At 38.5% G+C, this 22617-nt stretch overlaps 1 protein-coding gene across 1 annotated transcript in view; it reads left to right on the top strand.

Moving 5' to 3' along the window:
• Positions 1 to 22617, top strand: part of COL25A1 (collagen type XXV alpha 1 chain) — a 411800-nt gene that overhangs the window by 257431 nt on the left and 131752 nt on the right. Inside the window, exons 6-11 of the mRNA XM_075860518.1 lie at positions 916 to 942; positions 1121 to 1147; positions 12480 to 12539; positions 13937 to 14053; positions 14720 to 14755; positions 20806 to 20832. Coding sequence (XP_075716633.1) covers positions 916 to 942; positions 1121 to 1147; positions 12480 to 12539; positions 13937 to 14053; positions 14720 to 14755; positions 20806 to 20832 — 294 coding nt within the window. The remainder of the gene's footprint in view (positions 1 to 915; positions 943 to 1120; positions 1148 to 12479; positions 12540 to 13936; positions 14054 to 14719; positions 14756 to 20805; positions 20833 to 22617) is intronic.

The raw sequence follows: 22617 nt of genomic DNA, 5'->3' as shown, positions 1-22617 counted from the left end.
GGAACCCCTCAATGGAAAGGCAAATGGAAACCATAGCTTCCTTTTGCATCACCATTGATCTCAATGGTGACCGATACTTTGCTAATGGTTTCCGTTTGTCACAGTTGTGAAAGGGTTCAGTTTTTTTGATGGAATGAATAGCGCAGTCGACTGCGCTATTGATTCTGTCAAAAAGACGGGAAGCTTACACAACTGTGATAAACGGAAACCATAAGCAACGGAAGCATTACCATTGGAATCAATGGTAATGCAAACGGAACCTATGATTTTCGTTTGCCTTTCCGGGGTTCCTCTGACGGCAAGGTCCTATGGAACACCTCAACGGAAACCAACGCTGATGTGCACATGCCCATAGTCTATATCAGTCATTTTCAATTATTTAGGTGGGCCTTGTTGGTAAGGCATCCCTGGTTATTGGTGAAGCATAGTTGGAGAGACAGCTCTGACAGGAGTGATACTCATATACTGATCTCTCCTCAGCACAGGACTTTTTCTGGTGGCAGAAAACTTTGATTTAGCAACATGACTACTGTGTTTATTTAAATATTATACTAGCAAAATATAATTTTGCCATGGACTTAAGCCACTGGTAGGGCTCAGGCATCCCCATATTCTTGTAATAGAAGTTCCACTAGAAAAAGATTGAGGAGCCCTGGTCTGTCACCATGGAGACACATTACTCGATCTGTAGATGAAGACGGATTGAAGTCACAAGTTGGGTACCCAAATTAACTTGAGTGGTACCAAAAAAAATAGAGGATGCTAGTGGTATGAGCTATGAATATTTCTGGTGTTGGCTGGAGCCTCTATTGGAGCAGCCATTTTCTTCTAGTTATTATTATTATTGGAGGGTAACTAAACAGGTTTCTAACATGCAAAAAAAAATACAATTACTTTTTCTGTTTTGTTTTTCAGGGTCCTCCTGGTCCAAAGGGTGACAAGGTCAGTAGTAAATCCTTAAATGTATATATTATATCAGTGGAATGGCAAATCCATGCTGATGTTCAACTGGAGCATAATAATGCATAATACGATCTGTGACGTTCAACCATTTGTGGGAGAGTCACAGGGTAGCACAGAGTCCTTGTTAAAACTATCATCTCATCTTTCCCCTTTGCAGGGAGATCAAGGTGATCAGGGCCCTCGGGTAAGCACTTTCAAAAAATGTTGCACTGCTAAACACATTAGTTAAAATCCTAGCTAAAGCTAGAACTAACACAGTAGCCCCACTGTGTATCTATGTCTAATAACCGCATCTTCGCTGCATGCTCCAGTCACTACCTCAGCAGAGTCAGTGTATTGTACATCTCTTGTACACATAACAAAATAATGATCCTAGTAACAATTACACAGCAGAACCCTTGTAAAACTGGAAAGGGAATATTACTATACAGGTTTAAATACCAGAAATCTATATATGTAATCAAATAAATCACATGCAATCGAAATCTACATTAGACGAAAACGTTACTATTAGGTCAGTACAATTTAAATCATGCCAAAGTACCAAGATATGGCATGTTGGGACTTAGTATCTTAGATTTTGTACTTCTGCAGTAGCTATAGGTGACATAGAAACCCTAGATCTATACCTGAACCCCAAACCAACAAAGAGCATATTTGCATATGATTATAAAGCGCAAAGTCTGCCTTATTAAATGATGGTTATTACGTTTTAAGACACCTTTTGCTATTATAGGGAAGTTGTTTGACATAGCCGGCTATAGTCATGTGATTGTCCAAAACTAAGTTTTCTAATTGTATCTCCGGACTATCGGCTATTTATTGGTCATGTACAGACTGGCTAAAAATAAATTTATTGTTAAATTGATAAAAGGTATGGCTCAACCAGCCATTATTTCCAGAAACAGGCAAAAGCAAGTGATTGGCGACAGGAGAGGTGTACCAGAGTGAACGAAGTTTCTCAAACACTCCAGGACCACCCTCCCTGCTTATTGTATAGTATTTCGCTACACCCTTGCCAATAGATAACAATCTATCCAGATCCAACGCGTTTCAGCAACACATCAAGAGTGATGCGTCATCAGGGATTACCAGATAGCGATTTCAATTAGAATTGTTAGATTTCAAAAGCTGGATAGCACTGTATATGTGCAGATTTTAGCCTCCAGACGCGTGAACGGCTCTGATACAATGACCGCACACGCGCCCGGGAAGCTGCAGGCTTATACGATTGAGAGCCCGCCCTCATTCCAATCGTCACCGGGGCAACCGCCAATCCGCATGCAACACGCACATTGTGACGTGCCGGAGGCGGCGCCTCACGATACAGACGACCAATGAGGGTACCTGGACGACAAGCGTCCATAGTTACTAGGGGACGCTAGACGTGGCTCCTAAACTGCTGTCAACATCAAACAACAAGGAATGGATAAAGAACGAATGTCCCTCCTATCACACATAACACCATCCCCAAACAAGCGGGGCAGTGTGAGGTGGACCACTTGCTGACCTTTTCCTTTCTATTTACTTTTTATGTCTACCTATTGCACCTCCCGTTTGAGATTAAGGGAGCGACTATGGATGGGAGTTTTTCCTCCGCCGGGTACCCTCCGTTTCTGTTTGGGAGGATGCTCGTATAGGACTTCTATGCGTACTCCTTGCGGGATAATGGGCTATACCCATTCTCTATCTGAGTTTGATCCCTGGCTAGTAGGGTAACGATAAGTTGCTAGGCAACTATGAAATCACTGGGGGTCAGTCTCCTCTTGACGACTCCCGTGATACTTATCTCCTCCACCTCACACTGCCCCGCTTGTTTGGGGACGGTGTTATGTGTGATAGGAGGGACATTCGTTCTTTATCCATTCCTTGTTGTTTGATGTTGACAGCAGTTTAGGAGCCGCGTCTAGCGTCCCCTAGTAACTATGGACGCTTGTCGTCCAGGTACCCTCAATGGTCGTCTGTATCGTGAGGCGCCGCCTCCGGCACGTCACAATGTGCGTGTTGCATGCGGATTGGCGGTTGCCCCGGCGACGATTGGAATGAGGGCGGGCTCTCAATCGTATAAGCCTGCAGCTTCCCGGGCGCGTGTGCGGTCATTGTATCAGAGCCGTTCACGCGTCTGGAGGCTAAAATCTGCACATATACAGTGCTATCCAGCTTTTGAAATCTAACAATTCTAATTGAAATCGCTATCTAGTAATCCCTGATGAGGCATCACTCTTGATGTGTTGCTGAAACGCGTTGGATCTGGATAGATTGTTATCTTTTTGGCAAGGGTGTAGCGAAATACTATACAATAAGCAGGGAGGGTGGTCCTGGAGTGTTTGAGAAACTTCGTTCACTCTGGTACACCTCTCCTGTCGCCAATCACTTGCTTTTGCCTGTTTCTGGAAATAATGGCTGGTTGAGCCATACCTTTTATCAATTTAACAATAAATAAATTTTTAATCGTTCTATCAGGCGGTGAATCTATATTAATATTTTTGAACGACACTTGCTATCTAATATACAGTGAATCATGTACAGACTGCTATCAGATCTGAAAAAGTGATCTACCATGTTGAATTGTTTTGCTGTTTTGATACGAATGGCCAACCTGCGGCCAGTCATCTATTTTTAAAAGACCATGCATAGGAGTAATTCAACATTTGCCCTTAACTACATCCAATGACTTTTGTCTGTACATAGTCAAGCATAGTCAAGCATAAGTGCATTATTATCGGCACCTGATGCCCCAATATTAGTGATCACCACATTTAATTGTATGTGGGTCTTTGGCTTTTGCCAGTTCTCTGTGTTGCCCCAAGTATCTTCAGAGTCTACCACCAACAACCAATAAAGTACAGTGTCGATTTGATGTGTAGTCTCTATCTCATGTCTATGGCCAGCTTTAGAAACATCTGGATGGGGCTTTATTACGGAGCTCTGAGCTTTTGCAGATGAAGGATTTAAAAAGAGGGGGTCAATTTGAGTTGTGGATGTCACCGGCGCCATGCTTCCCAACATGGCTGTGGGCAAGGTATTGAGATGGACGATAAGTTATTGCTTTTATTCTGCTCGATACCAACATTTCTTCCACGTCCAAAAGAACAAAAAGGGTCTGACAGCACAAAAACAATGGGATTTCTCCATATTATAGACATATTATAGACAATAGTTACCAAACTATGGAACTTGACTTTAGCAAAGCCTCTACCTATATGCAAAGATCTAGTTACAACTGATTCTAGACGTCATTACAGCGTAGCGTAGTTTTATAGTGTAATAATAACCAACCATGAAAGATAACTAATTCCGCTTTTTAACTACGTGTCCGGTCTGTATACTAACTATGTAATACTATTGTGACAGTATATACATTGTTGTCATATAACGTAATATTTATACCATAGGCAGTGCCGAATCATACCTTTGATAACTGGGTGAAATAATTCACTCAGTGCAGTATATACTGTTTTTGGGTAGAATCATACAGTCATCCCATCTGCTACTGTTTCTATTTTTGGCTTTATAGCCTCAATGGCAGTGAATATTTATCAGCTGTCGTTAGCCATTGATGTAGACAAGATACAATTTAGGTATATTACGATAGGGATTTAATTAAATGTTTGTGACTTGCCAGGCATTTTTTCGGGTTTGTAATTGTTTCTAAGTATTTACATTTCAGCAGGACGTTCCTGATCCATATCTCCTAGGCGAATGTAAGGGAGAGCGATTAAGTATGATATGTTTTGAAAATGATGATGCTATATTTTAGAAGATGAGCTCCTTAATTAAAATGAAAAGAAAGAGAATAGATCCGTGCCCTCAAAACTATGTGTTTTATATCTGTGGCAAGTGCACCCCTATGGTATAAATAATACATGTGATGTCATGCAGTGTAATAGGGATTTTGTTATTCATGCTGAGATGACAACTGCGAATAATCCTCTCATTAGACACAATCTCTCAGCAGAAATATTAAAATCCAGATTTCACAGTGTGTGTATTATAATCAATGTTTGTACACCATGCGTGGTAGATGTGTATATATTCCCAGTATAAAATATTCTAACTCCCATTTAGATTTTAAATCTATGGACTTTACCCAAATAAATAAATAAGAGTTAAAACCTCTCTCTTGTTTTGCAATGCACTGTCTGACATTTTACACTGTCCCAGACAATTTTTTTTCCTCATTAAATCTAAATATCCCTCCTCATTAAATCCTATGTTAGCACAAACACATAGCCGCAATATCTACAATAATTGAAAAATAATGACAAGAAGAAATATACAGTAAGAATTAAACAGAATTAAATAAATGGAAAACTATGCTTTATATAAAATACATTGTGAAATTAATTTATTGACAATTTTGTCTTAATAACTAGGAGGATATTTGTTAGAAAAACTACAATTGACAGGAGAAATAGGGCATTAATCACACATATTTTTTTGTATGCATTTGAAACTTTTACCTTAAAGGGGTTGTCCAGAGAAACCAAACTCCTGCTTATTAACCTTATAAATAGATATAATCTTACTTCCAATAGTGATGAATTTCAAGTTTAGTCCAGTTTTGCCAAACGGAATCCCAGTCACATGATTCCGGAAGCTCAGTAGTTTCAACCTACCTGATGACGCACTGACACGGCAACACGTAACCTCTGCCAGCATCCTACGGCTGTTGGTTTTGGTGCCTCATCAAACGTGACCTAAAGGGGCCGGCTTAGGAAAGGAGCAGTCACAGTTCCAGCCCCCTTAGGTCACATGTTCTAATTTCTGTCTCCCTCCGCAAGAGAAAAGTCTAGCTGCATACCTCCCAGTCAATGAAATAACAGTTTTATTAAAGCAGGTATGGCTTTCCATTGGAAAATGTAGGAGTACTTGATTTTATTGGGTGAGAGTACTTACAGAGCTCAGGTGTGGGCAGATTGGGTGGAATCTATTGGTCAATTAATAAAGACGGTGGGGATTAGGCTGCAGAAACCAGAGAAAGATGGGATATGTAGTACCGAAGCACCCAAGTCCCGCCTTCAAACAGAAAGTGAAGGAGCGTATATGCCGCAATATCAGGGGTAAGTTATTGCTCCTAAAATGTCTTTATTAGATAGGGAAGGGGAGTTTTTTTTTTTGTTTATGGCCGTCGTCAGACAACCCCTTTAACACAGTATATTATAGAAACAGCCTGGGAAAAACGGAATGATTTGTCTGGATTGATAAATATAAGCTCTACCTTTTATTTTTTTGTATGCAAATTTTTTACTCTTTTAACTTATCCAGGCGACCTCAATAATTACATATCAAGTTTTAGGGGCACCAGAGTACTTAAAGGAGCACTCCAGGAAAAACTGATATGCTGTATATTGCCTAGCACAGGGCCTGCAGAGGGCGGTGCTCTTCTCAGGGATTCACAGAACACCTAAGATAAAAGTCATGCGTCGCCCCCTCAGGCTCCGCACTGCACTACAGCTTATATTTATCAATCCACAGAACAATTCATGTCACTAAGATATATAGATAGATACAAGATCCCTTGTTATTCGCAGAGAATGAAATGCGCAAATGTAATGCCAACATTGTGTTCACCAGATGTAAAATAAATCTCCACCTTTTATCATCATGTTGTTTTTAGGTCCAACTTTCTGTGCTGGTTAATTTTTTACTATATCTTTATAGTGTTTGAAACACAGTTCATCTAATATAGAGATATTAACTCAGCTGAATGTACTGCCCTATGCCCTTGCTCCTTTTAACTCCCCCTCCTCTCCTTGCAGCCACCCGCCAATTACCGCCCAGAGCGGCAGGGTAAGGTGGGGGTTATCCAGGGCAGAAATTTACCTGAATTTAAAAGTCACATATAGTTATTTTCAAGAAGCAATATGCAAACAAGATGAGCATAAATAAATCACACTGGGGCCCTTGTTTTAGGACTCATGCTAATGTTTTACTATTAGTTTTCTGTTTTGATTATAGTCAAATGAAAGAGTACAGGAACAACTCTGATAATGGATCACATCTCTGTGTGTTTCTTTAGGGATCCATTTTTTTCTTTTACCAGACTGAAAGACACAGCATGTTGATCTGATAAAAAAAAAAGAGACCAAAGGATCCAGTTTTCTGGTTTTTACAGTTGCCTTTACACTGTCCTCTAGGAATTCACTCTCTAACTTTTATTTTTTAAATGCGAATGGATCCTAGAATAAAGGGGAAGAGAAAGATTTGTAAACATGTCCTTAGGGGCTGTTTTATTTTTATTAAAATCAATTCCCAATTTTGACACACACCACCCTTGTAGATAAAGCCACACCCCCTCCCCAGGAGATAGTGCCACACATGCCCCCTTGTAGATCGTGCCACACACCCACACACACCCCTGTAGATAGTGCCACACTCCCCCCTGTAAATAGTGCCACATACCCCCCTAGTAGATATTTCCACACACCATCCTGTAAATAGCACTACACCCCCCCCCCTTCCTGTACATAGCGCTATTGGGGCTCCCTAGAGGAGCCCCTGAACTCACTGTCCATATATGGATAAGGACATCAGGGGCTTCTCCAGGAGCGGAATCTCTGGCGAGATCATTGGCAACGCTCTGGCTGGGGATTCCGCTCCAGGAGGAGTGAATGGCAGAGCATGGTACGGATAGTTTCCTTCTCTGCCATAATATTCAATTGTATCTGTGCCCTGCCCGGTGCCCCCTACCTTTTCTCCTTGTTGCGCCTGGGTCACATGCCCCGTATGCTGCCCCTAGCTACGCCCCTGCCTTCGGATACATGTAAGAAAAGGGAAACCAAAAGAAAAATGACAGTTTTTGTCAGCCTTGAAACCAGAGACCACCTAGGCAAACATTTAAGGAAAACTGTCTTTCCACTTGCTTTGCATTCTTTTCGATAGACCAAAGACATTGCACTCAAGAGTCTAAAACCTGAATGTTACTCAGCATGATATAAATGATATAGTAATAATTTTCATGTCTTAGACTCCTCAGTCAACAGCTGGTATTTAATTAGTCTTGGTGTCTCGTTGCTGCAGTAATAGACCATTCAGGACACCCTCGTAACCATTTTCATACATAGATTTTGTCCTCGTGGTGTTTTCAGAATAATTTACCTAACAGCTGGGACTGCATAGAAACAGATAGCGTCTTAAGAATGTTTTGTCCAGAAGGAATTAATTTACTAAAAAATAAAGAGTGTTTAGGAGTTTACTGTATTTTCTTAACCTTAGTGAGCTGAGCACTTCAGCAGATATCTCCTCCTGCTAGAACAGTTAATACTTCATGAGCCACCTTCTATTAGTTGAGAAGCTTCCTGTTATGTTATACTTTGATGAACAGAGTACTATTGCGGTTTGTCCTGCAAGAGTCATCGGACATCTTGATTTGTCTTTGTGAACCAGACTCAAGTCCCAGGCTATAAAGATGTGTAATATTCTCTTTATGTCATATAACACATTACAGAGACCAGTTTTGGAAGAGCTAATGCTGTGTCACCGTCCACAATCGCATGCTATGTCATTGCAGGTTTTATTCCTTTAGCTTTTTATATGGAAAGGTTTGTTCATAAAACAGTTTGACATTTTTATTTGTACTCTGCTCTTGTAGTCTTGAGAAATACCACTGTTTTCTCATATATGTTGGTAAGAGTGTAGTCACCCCCTATACTGCTGTCTAATACTTTACAGTTTATTAATCTCAGATATTATAAAACAATTCCACCATATTCCGTATTTCGTGATCAGCTCCACAATTGTTCCACCTCAGATCATATTATAATCCTCCCATTCCGAACCCACTGACTGACCATCTATTCTTTACATCTGCAGCCATGTGTAGATGGAACAAGTACAAACCTTCTCTGCACTCTGTGACCAACCATCACCTACACTCTTCTTTCACGTGCATTCGATTTCCACCTAATTTTATGATCTTTGTATTCCACTTCTTATAACCAGCCATAGACTTACACATTTTCTGATTTTCTACTACACTCTTTTCTGGAAATATAGTGGACTTCACTACTCATTTTATTGAGTGGCAAAATAACATCAGTCTAATGTAGATGAACAGACTGCGTTCCGCTACGTGTAATCAGACACCATTACTTTTCCATATTTTGTCTATATTTTCCAATTTGATACGATAGAGCATGTCAGCCTGGTGAATGAATATGATATATTATTAATATGTGATATGTCAACAGTTTTGATACTTATAACAATGTTTCAGAATACAATTTTTGGGAAAAACAACACATTCTTTGTGGTATATGCAATCCACCACTTTCCCAGTATATAACTCATCCGCCATAAATTATAACGTTGTCATTAATCACCTGTTAAACAACAAACAATATGATTGTTGTACTTACACATCAAAGGGTCTTAGTACTACTCCATATTACAATCTTTTCTACTTTCTATAATAAAATGCTATTATCTAATTATAATTAATGACACATTTTGTATGGTAGGGGTTACTATAAATCTCAAGTAGTCTTCAGCTTGCCCAAAAGTGACACGTACTGCTCTCATGTATAATCACTGTAAGAACAAAGGTCACATTCTATAATTAAGAATAAATAGCGTGTAATTCCTATTGAATCTGCTGTAACTAATAGAATTACCCAGTGTCATCCAGAGTAGAAGTGTTTTCGACTCTTGACAGACTGATGTGCACAGGCATCATACATCTCATTTATGAATGAACTCGACTTGCCAACTTTCTCCAAAATGACCTTTCACCTTGTGCATTGAATGGCTTTAGAGCTGAAAGGATAAAATGATTGCAAAAACATCTCCTTATTAGAAAATTCAGTATATCATGATAACTTAGGTTTTGTGACTTAGAGCTCAGAATACATTTTTCTGGAAACAGGGGAATTTTTTGAGCCGAGAGCGGTGACTCCCAGCAGTACGTATGACCTGTATAGAAATATCACTTACTGGCCTTCTAATATGCCAGAGTACATTTATTAACAGAAGAATAAAATGAACAGCAGCAAAAGTGCTGTGATTTAGAGCCAGAGAGTGGGGAACGGTCCGCCACACAGTGTCATGCTCGCTCTGGCCAGAAGCCTGTGTAAGGCTATGTGTAATGGCAGCAGCTGGCTGTAACCTAAGTAAGTGCAAAGGAAGCAGCAGGTGGCAGTTCTTGTAGCCATGCGTTCTTTGCAAGCACATAACCTTATGCACTTCAGCTCTATTGGCAATGCACAAAGGGGAAACAAAGTCTCAAAGAAATTGAACAAATTCAAAAACTTTAGCATCTTGCTTGAACTTGCTTCAAGATTTCAGTAGATGCCTAATGTAATACATTAGTCCAATCTGCATCAAATAGATCTTGGGGTTGTGGCAACTGGCAACAGGTGGAATATATTGAGGGTCGGAACTGAGCCATTAGGAAATGATTACCAAACAATTAATATAAATTTAATCATGTCCATAGTTCTTATTGTTATTTCTCATAAGCTTACCCAATTAATAAGTTGATGAGAGAGCTGTTTGATAAGCAGAAGCACTAATTGTTCAGGCAGTTGCTTAGCAACAGACATCACATAAAGTAGGTGACACCACTTGCCGTCCACACTCCTGTGGTGTTCCAGTGGTGGTACTTGTTATACAGGAGAAGGGATGGTATTAATTCACGTGGGCAGCACCTTCTTTTCCAGCTCCAGAAGGGAAGATTGTAGCAATAATGTAGTGTATATTTTGGTGGAGCGTACCAGCAGGGGATTTTTTTCTTAATACTATTGGTGGTTAAACCTTCATGATTTGATAATCTACTTAGATACTGTATGGTTGTAAATACGGAAACACAGAAGTGATGTGTTCTACATTTTTGCATTACATATCTGCATAATCATATAAAACTATGTACCTTTTGTTGAATTATTAAAGGGATTTTCTAGGCCAGACTAATAGTATATCAAAACCTGAATGTAAAAATAATAATGAATAAGTGTATCAGGAAATGTCTCCACTTGGCTAGTGCCAACACCATATAAACATGCCAAAAAACATATATAGCCCAGGTATATATAATCAAAATTAATTTTATTAGGGTACAATCACACATCAAATACATTATGTGGATTTCAATGATTGTACCCTAATAAAAAGTATTTTGGCTTATAAATCCATGGGCTATAAATCTTTTTTGGTATAACGAATAATGTGTGTATTGCACGCTTTCAAAAATAAATACTTGAACATAAGATGAACTGGAACTTTGGGAATAATGAGATGTGGACTGTGTGCAACTGGTTAAAAAGGTTTTTATCCACAGCAGCTATAACCTAGTGTAGTTCAGTTGCTGCACCATATTCTTTAATAGATGTACTGTATGCCACAATCACATATTGGCATGCTGCTCGGTGGTACGCCAGTATTAATACATTTGCCCTACTGTGTTCCCTACCAGTCCTCACTACCTACTTCCTCCTGGCCATTGTGGTTACTATGGAAAACTTGACTTCCGCAGTTTTACACATCGTCGGTATGGACAGTGGGTTTAGGTTCCTCAGTTGGACGGAAATTTGGGAACCAATGGCTTAATCTATCAAAAGCTAACTACAATGGTAGGCAAATATTAGTTATAAAATATATGCAATATACAAATATCAACCTCTTAAATTAAATAATTATCAAACTAAAAATGAATAAGTTGTCAAATCCTTTTGGATTCTTAGAGGAGACAGTCTAAAATCTGATGACACACCTGATAAAAAATAAATATTTTTTTATATTTTTTTTTTGCTGCCACATAAGCTTAAGAGAAAACAAGATATTAATCACAAAATGTTTATTCCATTGTAAAATGAGAGAGAGTTATTGATTCTGAATATAATATACAATATATGAAGTAAACCAGATGGATAATGAAGGTAAAGAAAAGCTTCACACATAGCAAATCCCCATTGTTTAAAGGGTAATTAAATGTTCAACAAACTCCTGACTTGTCATAGTGACATGTCAGAAGTCTCGATTGGTGGGGTTCCAAGCATTGACACCCCCACTAATCGCTAAAACGAAGCGGCAAAAGCACTTGTCTGAGTGCTGAGCAGCTTCATTTCTGTTTGGCTTTTTCTGGAAATTGATGTAGCGGTGTACGGACTCAATAGAAAGTATATGAGCCCGTACTCGATACATCGGCTTTCTGGAAAAAGTCATACAAAAACTAAACGACTTAGAGTGTTTCTGCCGCTTCGTTCTAGCGATTGGTGGGGGTCTCAGTGCTCGGACCCTCACCAATCAAAACTTCTCACATGTCACTATAACATGTCAGAAAGTTTGTTGAACGTTTAGTTACCCTTTAAAATGATGTACTTTAGCAGAACATATATTAGTAGCTATTTATTAACAAATGTTACACCGGGAGTAGTAATGTAGCTACCCACATGAATGTCTGTCATTTACCATTAACCACACAGTTGTAACAATTGTACCTATTTTTGTTCATAATCCACTATACATTGTCTTTGTGGTGTATTTGTGTTGTATGGTGCTATGTTATGTTGTGTCCCTAGGGTTTGCCAGGCTACCCCACAATGGCCGCTCTCCATAGCAATCAGATCCTCACCGTCAAGGTTTGTGGATGATGTGCCTATGTGCAGTCAGGAGTCCAGCAGCATAAATAGTGAACACAAGAACCATGCTTGAAAACATAGCGAATGGTCTTTTCATGAATATCAAGCATTTATTAGAAGCATTCAAGCCAGTATTTTTACTCAAAGACAGACATACTTCCCAAATCATGGTATATTGTGTCACTTAATGCTGACTGGAGCCTCTGACTGCATGGACAGTACTGCTGGCACTTTGTTGTGGGAATCTGTGCCAACCAAATCAGCTAAAATATATGCACTAGGCAGCTTAGTAAGAAAACAAACTATAGCAACTATTGAGCATTTATGTGATAAATTCAAATTTATAGAAAAAATACAAATAAAAAACAATTTGAAATATGCTATTGGATAAAGCACAGGTTCCCTTTCATACAAGCTGCCGGTGTGTACTCTGCTGTACATTTTATTTCTAATGCTTATGTCTCTATTTCTTTCTACGGGCCTTCTGATGTCTTTCCTTCAACTTTCTCATCTCTGAACTACAAACTTTGACTTCACTGATCAGATGGTGTTTCCTAAGATCAATCACGGCTTTCTCTCTGCTGATCAGCAGCTCATTAAACGCCGGCTGATTAAGGTAGCGAAAAACGGTTTTAGGAGACTTCGTTTCAATCGAGAGATTTGTTTCTAAAATGTATATATCACATCATTTGTCCATTTTTTTTCTAATGTCATATATTTTGGTTCAGTAATAATAATAATAATAATAAGATGTCTTTTTTTCATTACGTATTGTTAGAATATTTTTTATAGGAAATATAGATTGTAGAAGAAATCTTTTATGATTCATATTTTACTGGAATAGTTGGAAAATTTGTTTCATGGGTGACTTTGCAGTTGAATCTTTTCCTTCTGTTACTTCTGCAGAACTCTGTCTATCCTATTGCATTCTTGCGCATTGCATGCCTTATAATGCCTTTGGCAAGTATAAGTGGGATTGCAGGTGCTCAGAGCTTCACCCAATACTTCATGTTTTAGGATAAATACAACACTGACAAATCTGTACAGACAATGATGATTTGTAATTTGTTTCTGAGCAGAAAATACATGCAAGATGTTTAGTATATACAACTGTATTCTGTGCATTAAATAGAGTTTTTATAGTTAAAGGGGAACTTGGAATCCCACCTGTCTAAATTCTGTGCTTGCCGTGACTGAACGATGCATTTTTGGGCAGTAGATCTTGATTTAACACTACAAGAAGTTTTTGATAGTACTGCCAGAACAATCATGTTCGCTTATATTTTATTTTATTATATTTACTTGATCATGCTTCATTCCTTAGGAATTCACTAAACAGCAGCAACCCTGTACAGACCTTGTTGCTGAGATATTCTAACTATCTGCTTGTTATTAAGGGTGATCAAGGACAGGCAGGGCCACCAGGCCCACCAGGACCTCCTGGACCACCGGGGCCCAGGGGCCCCCCAGGTGACACTGGTAAAGATGGGCCAAGAGGATTATCTGGAGTTCCGGTAAGTCAACGCCTTAACAAATAATGACGTTGTGGCAATAAATCTATTTAGAGAATGTTAATAAAATGTATTTTCAAAATTCATACAGTGTTTATCTTTAAAGACCTCATATTAGATGAAGCTAATATAACATATAAAAATTATAAAATATTAACACCTTAATATCCATTGCACTCTGGTATTCATGTGTTAATGAGACAAACTGTTCTAGGTATACATGCGTTAATAGGTCAGTGTCCAGGAGGTATTCATGTGTTAATGAGACAATCAGACCCATAAATACAACATCACACCCTTGTTTACTTAGGAGGAGATTTATTATGTGATATATGGAAGCTCTTTGTTGTAAAAAAGGTTTTTTTGCACAAATATGTCCGATTTTTTTCCATTTTATGACACTCTCCCCACTTTTCTGAAAAATGGCTAGGGCTTAGCGGGATGTGTCTTTATAGAGGTAAGTTTATGACATGACAGTAAACTATTCATGACTTCCCATATAAACATTTAGATGTTTGTGCAGTAGTTCTCACATCAGAATTTTTTGTCATTTTTAAAACACATTTTATCGAACTAAAGTTAAGTAGTCTGCTAAATGGATGTCTGCTGGAGACATCCATTGAAAATGATGAATCAGATAAACATATCCCTGTTTTCTTTCTCTTTTAGGGGGAACCAGGAAGACCAGGTGAACAAGGCTTATTTGTAAGCATATCATCTCCTTTATTTGTAGTTACCTTGTTAATAGTTTCTAATCTGAATACTGTATCCTTGAGAATGATATAGTAACAAATCTGAATAAGGGGACGCTGTCACCTCCAAAAGCCCTGCCAAACTACAGTAAACATTAAATAGCTTAAAAGACGCTAATTCCGAATCTGCGATTCTCTTTTGACTCACTTGCATACCCCCGCTATAAGCCTGCAAACGGGCCGTGCACTGCATGATGAGGACTACTAAGCTCAGTGATGTAATGACGAGATGGAGAGGACTACTTAGACTCGCCATCAGCATGCAGCGCACGGCCCGTTTGCAGGCTTATTGCGCGTTAATTGTATATTCTAAATCAGCATTTTTTATGTTATTTCCGGATTACTGTAGTCTAGGGGGTACTTTGGGGGTGTCAGATTCCATTCAAAAGCCGATCTGTCATCAGACTATGGTAGTCAAAACGGCAATAACTGCCAAAAGGGCTGGGTGGAGGTGGGGAATATGCTCCCCTCATGCATACATTAGACTCAGCAATTGTCACCGCCTCAACCACTATAGCTACGCTACTGTCCGCTTTAAATATATTAATTTCTAATATATGAAAAATACCATTTTACCACCAAAATAGCAAAAACAAATATCCTTTATATGAAAATGACTGGAGATGACATCAAGGAAGTGTTAAAGGGGTTGTCCTTATCTGCTCGTACTGTGAATCATCAACACACTTGTAGCGGCCGTTCACAGTACTATAGCCTTCTCCCATTGAGAACAAGCGCCGCTACAAGGATAAGGAATTAAGGGGAAGCAGCGCTCATACAAGTGCTGTGGCCCCTTTAAAACAGCTCCTTGGAGGGGGTCCTGGGAGTTGGACCCCGACCGATCAGATAGTGATAGCCTATCCTGAGGATAAGCCATCAATTTTTAGGGACTGGAAAACCCCTTTAACCTGTTCAATTTATAACAGAACTGTAATATTTGCAGTAGCATATACCTTCATTTTTAATGATTTAGGTGAAGTATAAGACATGAGGTTTGGGATGAAGGAGACCCATTGCCTGAGCAGATTCCACCTGTACAAGAGTGAAAGAGACGAGTGCCATTGCTTGCTTGTGTGAAGGCATAGTAGAAAAGTAGAAAATGGCAGCAGCAGTAAGTGCCATCCAGAATAAATTGAGGGTGGAAAAGGCAGGCTGACTGGACACTCTCTGCAAGTAGGTCCAAATATTTGGCTAGCTGTGCTTATAGACCAGCAGGGTCTTATGTTGTTTTTTTTTTTTTTTTTTGTCGTGTCATTGTGGGTGCACATGGCAGCAGTAGTGGGCAGCTGGGGAAGTGTATGTACAGTGACACGCACTGACGCATTCAGTACAGGGTTAGACACCTGGTTAGTCTCCATTGGATCTTTGGTTGAGGCATTTCATTTATGTTTCGACCTGTGCAGGGACCAGATGATAGATACCACTTATAGGTTTGTTTTTTTTATGCTAAAAGATTATTGGTATACACAACAATCAGGATAAGATCAAGAATGTGACACATTGATTAAGGTCCATCAAGCCTATTCTTATTTCCAGTAGTGGTCTCCTTTACGTTATCTATTGGCACTTGCTATAAAGGTGTATCAGGTTTGACAATTCAGTTTCTCAGAGTAATTATGAGGTTTTATAATGATGGATTGCGTTTCTGTACTGATACCATATGCTTAGACACCAACATATTATTGTTTATTGCAGTACGTTCCAGGAAAGTGCTCCGGTTGTAAGGTGTTAAGCTTCATAAAGCTCTGCACGTTCAAAATGCTTACAAAAGGCCAAAGGACTTTTTTTTTAGCTTCTACCAACTGTATATTATTTTAACTGCCTTATTTATTTTATGCTCTACTTGTTTTTATAACTGCAGAACATTTAACTTCTATCCCTTGGCAAGAGATGAGAGTTTCCAGGTTTTAATTGATAATGTGTTTTCCTTACAATTCAGGTTAATATTGGCCAACCTCAACTTCCTAAATGGAAATGTTTAAAGCTGTTATATCTCAATATAATGTACTATTTGAATAATATTTCTAATATCTGACACTTACACTACTATGTGTGTTCCTTCACAGCAATGTGGAGTCTATAAACCAAAGCAGCTTGGCCTAACAGCAAAAATTTGATTTGATAATTTGATATTCCAGAATGTTGGATGGCCATCGGCAGAGCATGTGGCTACATGGACATCTCTTGGTGATCAGATGTGTGATCAGTGACCACATTTTGTTGATGATCATGTGAAGAAGTAGTTTTAGTTATAGTACAGAAAAGTATATACTTGTAGATAGGGCAAAGCGATATTAACAAGGATTGGTATTGAGTAGCAGTCTGAGAATGACCTAGACATTTTGGTTCACCTATAACATGAACATTAGTGCTTTAAAGATTCTTGCAAACTATTCATGAGATGTTTGGCACCACTGTGAAAAATGAGCAAGCATAGGTAATATGGTGATGCAACTGTTACGTCAACTAAATCACTAAACTTTGCATACAAGGAGAAGTAGGCATGTATGAAAGAGCAATAGCTTCTTAAGTACCAGGCCATTTTTCATTTTAATTTTTTCCTATTCCAAGAGCCGTAACTTTGTTATTTTTCCGTTAAATCGGCCGTATGAGGGCTTTTTATTTATTTTTGAGGGATGAGGTGTATTTTTCAATGGCACCATAAAATGTACCATATAATGTACTGAAAAACTATTTTGTGGGGTGGAATGGAAAAATGCAATTACTGCATAGTTTTTTGGGTTTAGTTCTTACTGGGCTCAGCGTGCGGTAAAAATAACATGTTAACTTTATTCATTACGACGATACCAAATTTATATAGTTTTTTTTATTCTTTAACTACTTTTACTAAATAAATTTTAATTTGTTAAAAAAATATTTTGTTTTGTGTCGCCATATTCTTAGACCCATAAGCTGTCTGAGGGCTTGTTTTTTTGCGGAATGACCTGTGGTTTTCATAAGTACCATTTTGAGGTACATACAACGTTTTGATCACTTTTTATTATTTTTTTGGGAGGCAGAATGATGAAAAAACAGCTGCCGTCTGCCATGACCACGCATCCGCACCTTGCGATCGCAATGGAGGGGAAGGTTCTCTGTCTAACGGCTTAGATGCCACGGTTGCTGTTAACATGACATGCAGACAATGCTGACATGTGAATGACAGAAGATTCATAACATAATGTACAGAGTGTACATTCAATCCAATGATAGAAGTACAAATACATATATAACAAGTGGACAAGAATATCCTATATCTCTAGAGTAAACTACAATGAGACTTGCTGAAAATATAATAATGGGACATCCAAATCTATCAATGGAATACTTGTCAACATTAAGATACCCCATGCGTATAGCTGTCAGAGCAGCTTTAAGTATGCTGACACCTGGCCTGGTCATTATATAGGAAGACATATTGCTGGCATACATCACAAAATGTTGGTGACCCAAAGATAGTAGTCTTGTGAGATGCCATAAAATTGGACACATAAATGGGACCAACAACCGATAGTAGATAGGATAGCGAATTAATCTTATTCCATCCCACAATCATGGCTGACAGTGATATAAAATAACAAAATAAGTCATTCTCACCTTACCTATCTCCGGCACCAATACTTTCCTGGTCACCCAACAGGCTTTGTTTGTCCGGCTCTAGCGATGACATGTCGTCTTGACATGTAAACGCTGCAACTAATCACTGGACGCGGCAGTGACGTCAGTGGTTTTGACACATCAGTGATTGGCTGCAGTGATTATCTTTGCTGGGGCCTGCCAAATAAAGACTAGCGGAGGACCAAGGAACGCGTGATGCTGGTGCTGCAGCGGATTGCTAAGGTAAGTATTACTCTCTTTGTTATTTCATACCATTGTTAGCAGTTTGCTTTATTTAATGGGGCTGAAAAATTCCTTTAAGGACTTTATGTTTTAAAGATTCCACATATTTTTCACATCAGCCCTTATCTTTGTTGATATCATAGAGACCTGAAGTTTGTACTTTACAGATACAGGTACACAGGTTTACAGGTAAACCAGATGATTTAAGGTTATATATTCTTTGTTGCCATTTACAGGCACAAAATGAAATATCACAAGGGCTTAATGTACTATATGGACATAGCTAAGATTACTATTCATGCCATAATACCCATCCCTGCCATTCAATAGCATGGCCCTCTATCATATCAATGTGATATTATTACTGTCACTTGTGAGCACATGTTACTGCAGTTTTATATCAGATCTTGCTACATCTTGGCAGTGTGTGGTCCATTGAATACCTTGCCAAAGCAGAGTACCATCTGCTGCCATCTTTTATCGGGCTTTTCTCGAAGCATATCCTGTATTATTACCTGATACTTTATTCTTCCCATGCATGTGCTGTAAATAAGATATCTTTGCCTAGTATTATTACCAGTGGGAAAGTTCCTGAGCATGTCACCAGAGTGCAGTAGACAGATGAAGGAACCTCTTTGGAATTCTTAGAAATGAATGGATGCGTTCATCTTTTATTCAGTGCCAGCAAGCCCAACCCTGAACCACATTAAGTTGTTTCTGATGTCCTTCCAGGGGATAAAGCAGACTAGGGAACCTTTCTATGATCCATACCACACTGATGCTCCAACCTCAGTTATTTTGATGAATGATGTTGCTATCAGGAGGTTGTCTCCGCCAGAAGCGGTTTTCCCCTACAGCCTTGGTTTTCTTTTGTGGCCCATTTGTTCAAACAATCTTCTGTTTGCCTGCATTGCGTGTTTATTTTTTTTATTACACCTTAGTTGACCTGAAAATAACACATTTATTCCAAACAGTGTTCCTGTAAATTATACTGTTTACTAAAAAGGACAGAAAATGGATTGACCTTGGAAATGTATCATTGAGCTTTAGTTGTTTATGATTATGTTGAAACATATTTTACTTGAATAACATGCCTTCATGCTAAAGGTCTCCCACGAAAAGTGGAACATGATGAAAAAGCAACGTTTGGAAACATCAGTTGGAAAGTACTCTAACATCTTGTGCTTAGTAAAATGTTTATGCCAGTTAATGTACATTCTTTAAAAGGTTGTACAGAATTAAAAAAAACATGTCTGCTTTCTCCAAAAGCCTTGAAACACCGGTCCACAGGTAATCCCTAAAACATGACCTAATGGGGGTACTTGACGAGTGGAGTTGAGGAACTCTGGTCTACAGGATTACATCACTGTGGATAGTAAGCGAATCTACTCACCCAGGGCTGTATTAGCTTCCTAGCGAGTATGTCAAATAAGTAACTTGTGAATTTTTGGTGAGTCACATCTTATTTAACTTTCTGCCAGCTAGGCATTTCAAAAAAATTTATTTTGTGGAGCTGAACTAAAGTGTTGTGGCACACGGTACCAGGCAAGATGCTTTTGGTTCTGATTGGCCTTTCAACGATTTATTTGCTTAGCTTGGAAAGATTGAGCACAGACATTACGAATGCACAACAGGCCTGCCCTATACATGTAACACAATATAATATACAATGTATGTTAACTCCTTAATGACCACCAATATGCCTTATTCTACAGCGTCAAGTTTTTACGGCACTGTTGAATAAGTGCTGCACGGGACTCCTGTGCCGCCCTGGATCAGGCGCTTGACTACAATGACAGACTAGCTCCTGCTCTAACAGCCAGAATTTGAGGATGTTTAATCCTTTGATCGCCGAGATTGACAGCTATTCTTCCCAACTCCTCCTCAGGGAGAACATATGCAAACAAAAGGATTGGGCATGTTGAAATTCTGCAGAGATATCAAACTATTTGGAAGTCTTAATTTACATGTGTGGATATCTGCAATGTTATTTACTATAGCGATGGGCTTAATTTATTCTGTAATATGTTGACGTGAAAAGTCGGTTGTACTTTTTTATATTGTAATATGGAAAATATTAGTTGAATTTTAACTTATATTTTTTTTTTTTTTTCACCAGTGAGTAAGAAATGATAAAACAAGTAACCAATATTTATTTTTCAGGGTCCAATGGGGCCTCCTGGACAAAAGGTAAGATACTAAAACGCAGCTGCTGCAAAAGTCATTAATTCTCTCCTCGCCAGACTAGATCCCAGGAAGACTGTACAGTAATGGCTACTGTAGACCACAATCAGGCTGTTAGCTTAGTCTATAAAGTGTGCTTTCCCAAAATACTGCTGTTTAATGTGAGACTTAAGATTTCTAATTTCCTCCATCATGGGAACCTCAACCAGTTCAGAGCAGACTGTTTTCAATCTGTCTGCTAAACTGGAGGTTAAAAGGTTCTTTTGGTTTTCCAGGCAACTTGAATAAATTAAACTCAAAACTTTTTTTTTTACCTTTTGGATAAAAATTCTAATAAAAAATGTAATTTATCATTAATATGTAATTCCAAAGAGAAATTATGTTTTATCTATAAATTTCCCTGTTAAATGGAGACAGTTCTGAAGTGGCATACAACGGTCTTCCTGATTCTAAGGTAACCGGAGTATCCACTTCCTGCAGCTTTCAGTGTCATTTATACTCTACAGGTTGATGGAGCAAGCTGAGGATTTATTTGATCACACCATTAATGTGATACTAAATATACTTGTAATAAAAACATTGATTTGACAGTATAGCAATATCCTATTCTAACATGGTAAAACCTTAAAGATAACTGTATAAATGAGCAGTGCATCATATTAACATGAAAATGACACTCATTATTAATAGTGAGTCATCATTACCTATTGTACAGGTCACTAAATACTTCTAAATTAATAAATTGAGTTAGACCAAACTAAGATGATTTAATATATTGAAGTTTTACTTAAATTAATTAGTTCAGCAAAGATTGCTTAGAAAAATATTTGGGAAATTCTGAATTGCACCTTCATGTACCAAGACAAATAAGTTATGATGGAAGACATTTAGTATATTTTCATTTAAATGCATTGCATAAATGCTGATTAAGGACGTACTTACCAAATAGTTTATTTTGCTTTATCTGTATATAATGCAATACATTATATACGACAGTGATTCCCAACCAGCATAGTCTAGGGTTCCTTTGAACATGGTCAGGAGTTTCCCATCAGCAGTAAGATCAGTCACTTTTACAGTAAAGGCCCTTACACAGACCAATTATGGTGCAAATGAGCATTTACAGAACGCTCGTTCCCGATCATTGCCCTGTGCAAACAAGGCAACGATCAGCCAATGAACGAGCAAACTTGCATTTATCGTCTGATTGTATAGATTTAGCTGCCTAAAATATTATCATTGGCGGTATAACATCTCCTTGTGTAAACAGGGAGATGTGCTGCCGACATAATAGAAATGTATGGGGAGAAGCGATTAGAGTACTGAGCGCACGTTCCTATACTTGCAATTTTGCAAGAGCCATTTAGTGGGTGCCATTGCCACTACTAGTTCAACTGTTATATGGCATTAAATAAACTAATAAAATGGATCTTATACTGATCCTGTCTCTCTCTGTTTGGAAAACCACTTTTGATAAAGCAGGTCCCCAATAATAAAAAATTACACTGTACCCATTGTAATCAATGTACGCCCAATGTACGGACCTCAGAGGTCCTCCAGACCAACAACCGCTCTTTGGGGGACACTCTTAACTCTATATGCACAAGTAGAAAATATTGAGTTGGGTTGTTCAAATTAGATTTTTCAACTGTGGTCTATATAGCCCGGCTTCCAGCTTGGAAAACTGATCACGGTGGTGAAGTAATGCTGAACTGGAGAATAGTTTAGTAATCATTTGTGAGTGGCCAGTTTTATAGTAAATGTGCCTTCAGTTAATTATTGTCTTAATTG

Source organism: Rhinoderma darwinii, chromosome 1, assembly GCF_050947455.1.
Source record: "Rhinoderma darwinii isolate aRhiDar2 chromosome 1, aRhiDar2.hap1, whole genome shotgun sequence".
In the NCBI taxonomy this organism is placed as follows: domain Eukaryota; kingdom Metazoa; phylum Chordata; class Amphibia; order Anura; family Rhinodermatidae; genus Rhinoderma; species Rhinoderma darwinii.
This window is presented reverse-complemented; position numbering and strand designations above follow the sequence as displayed.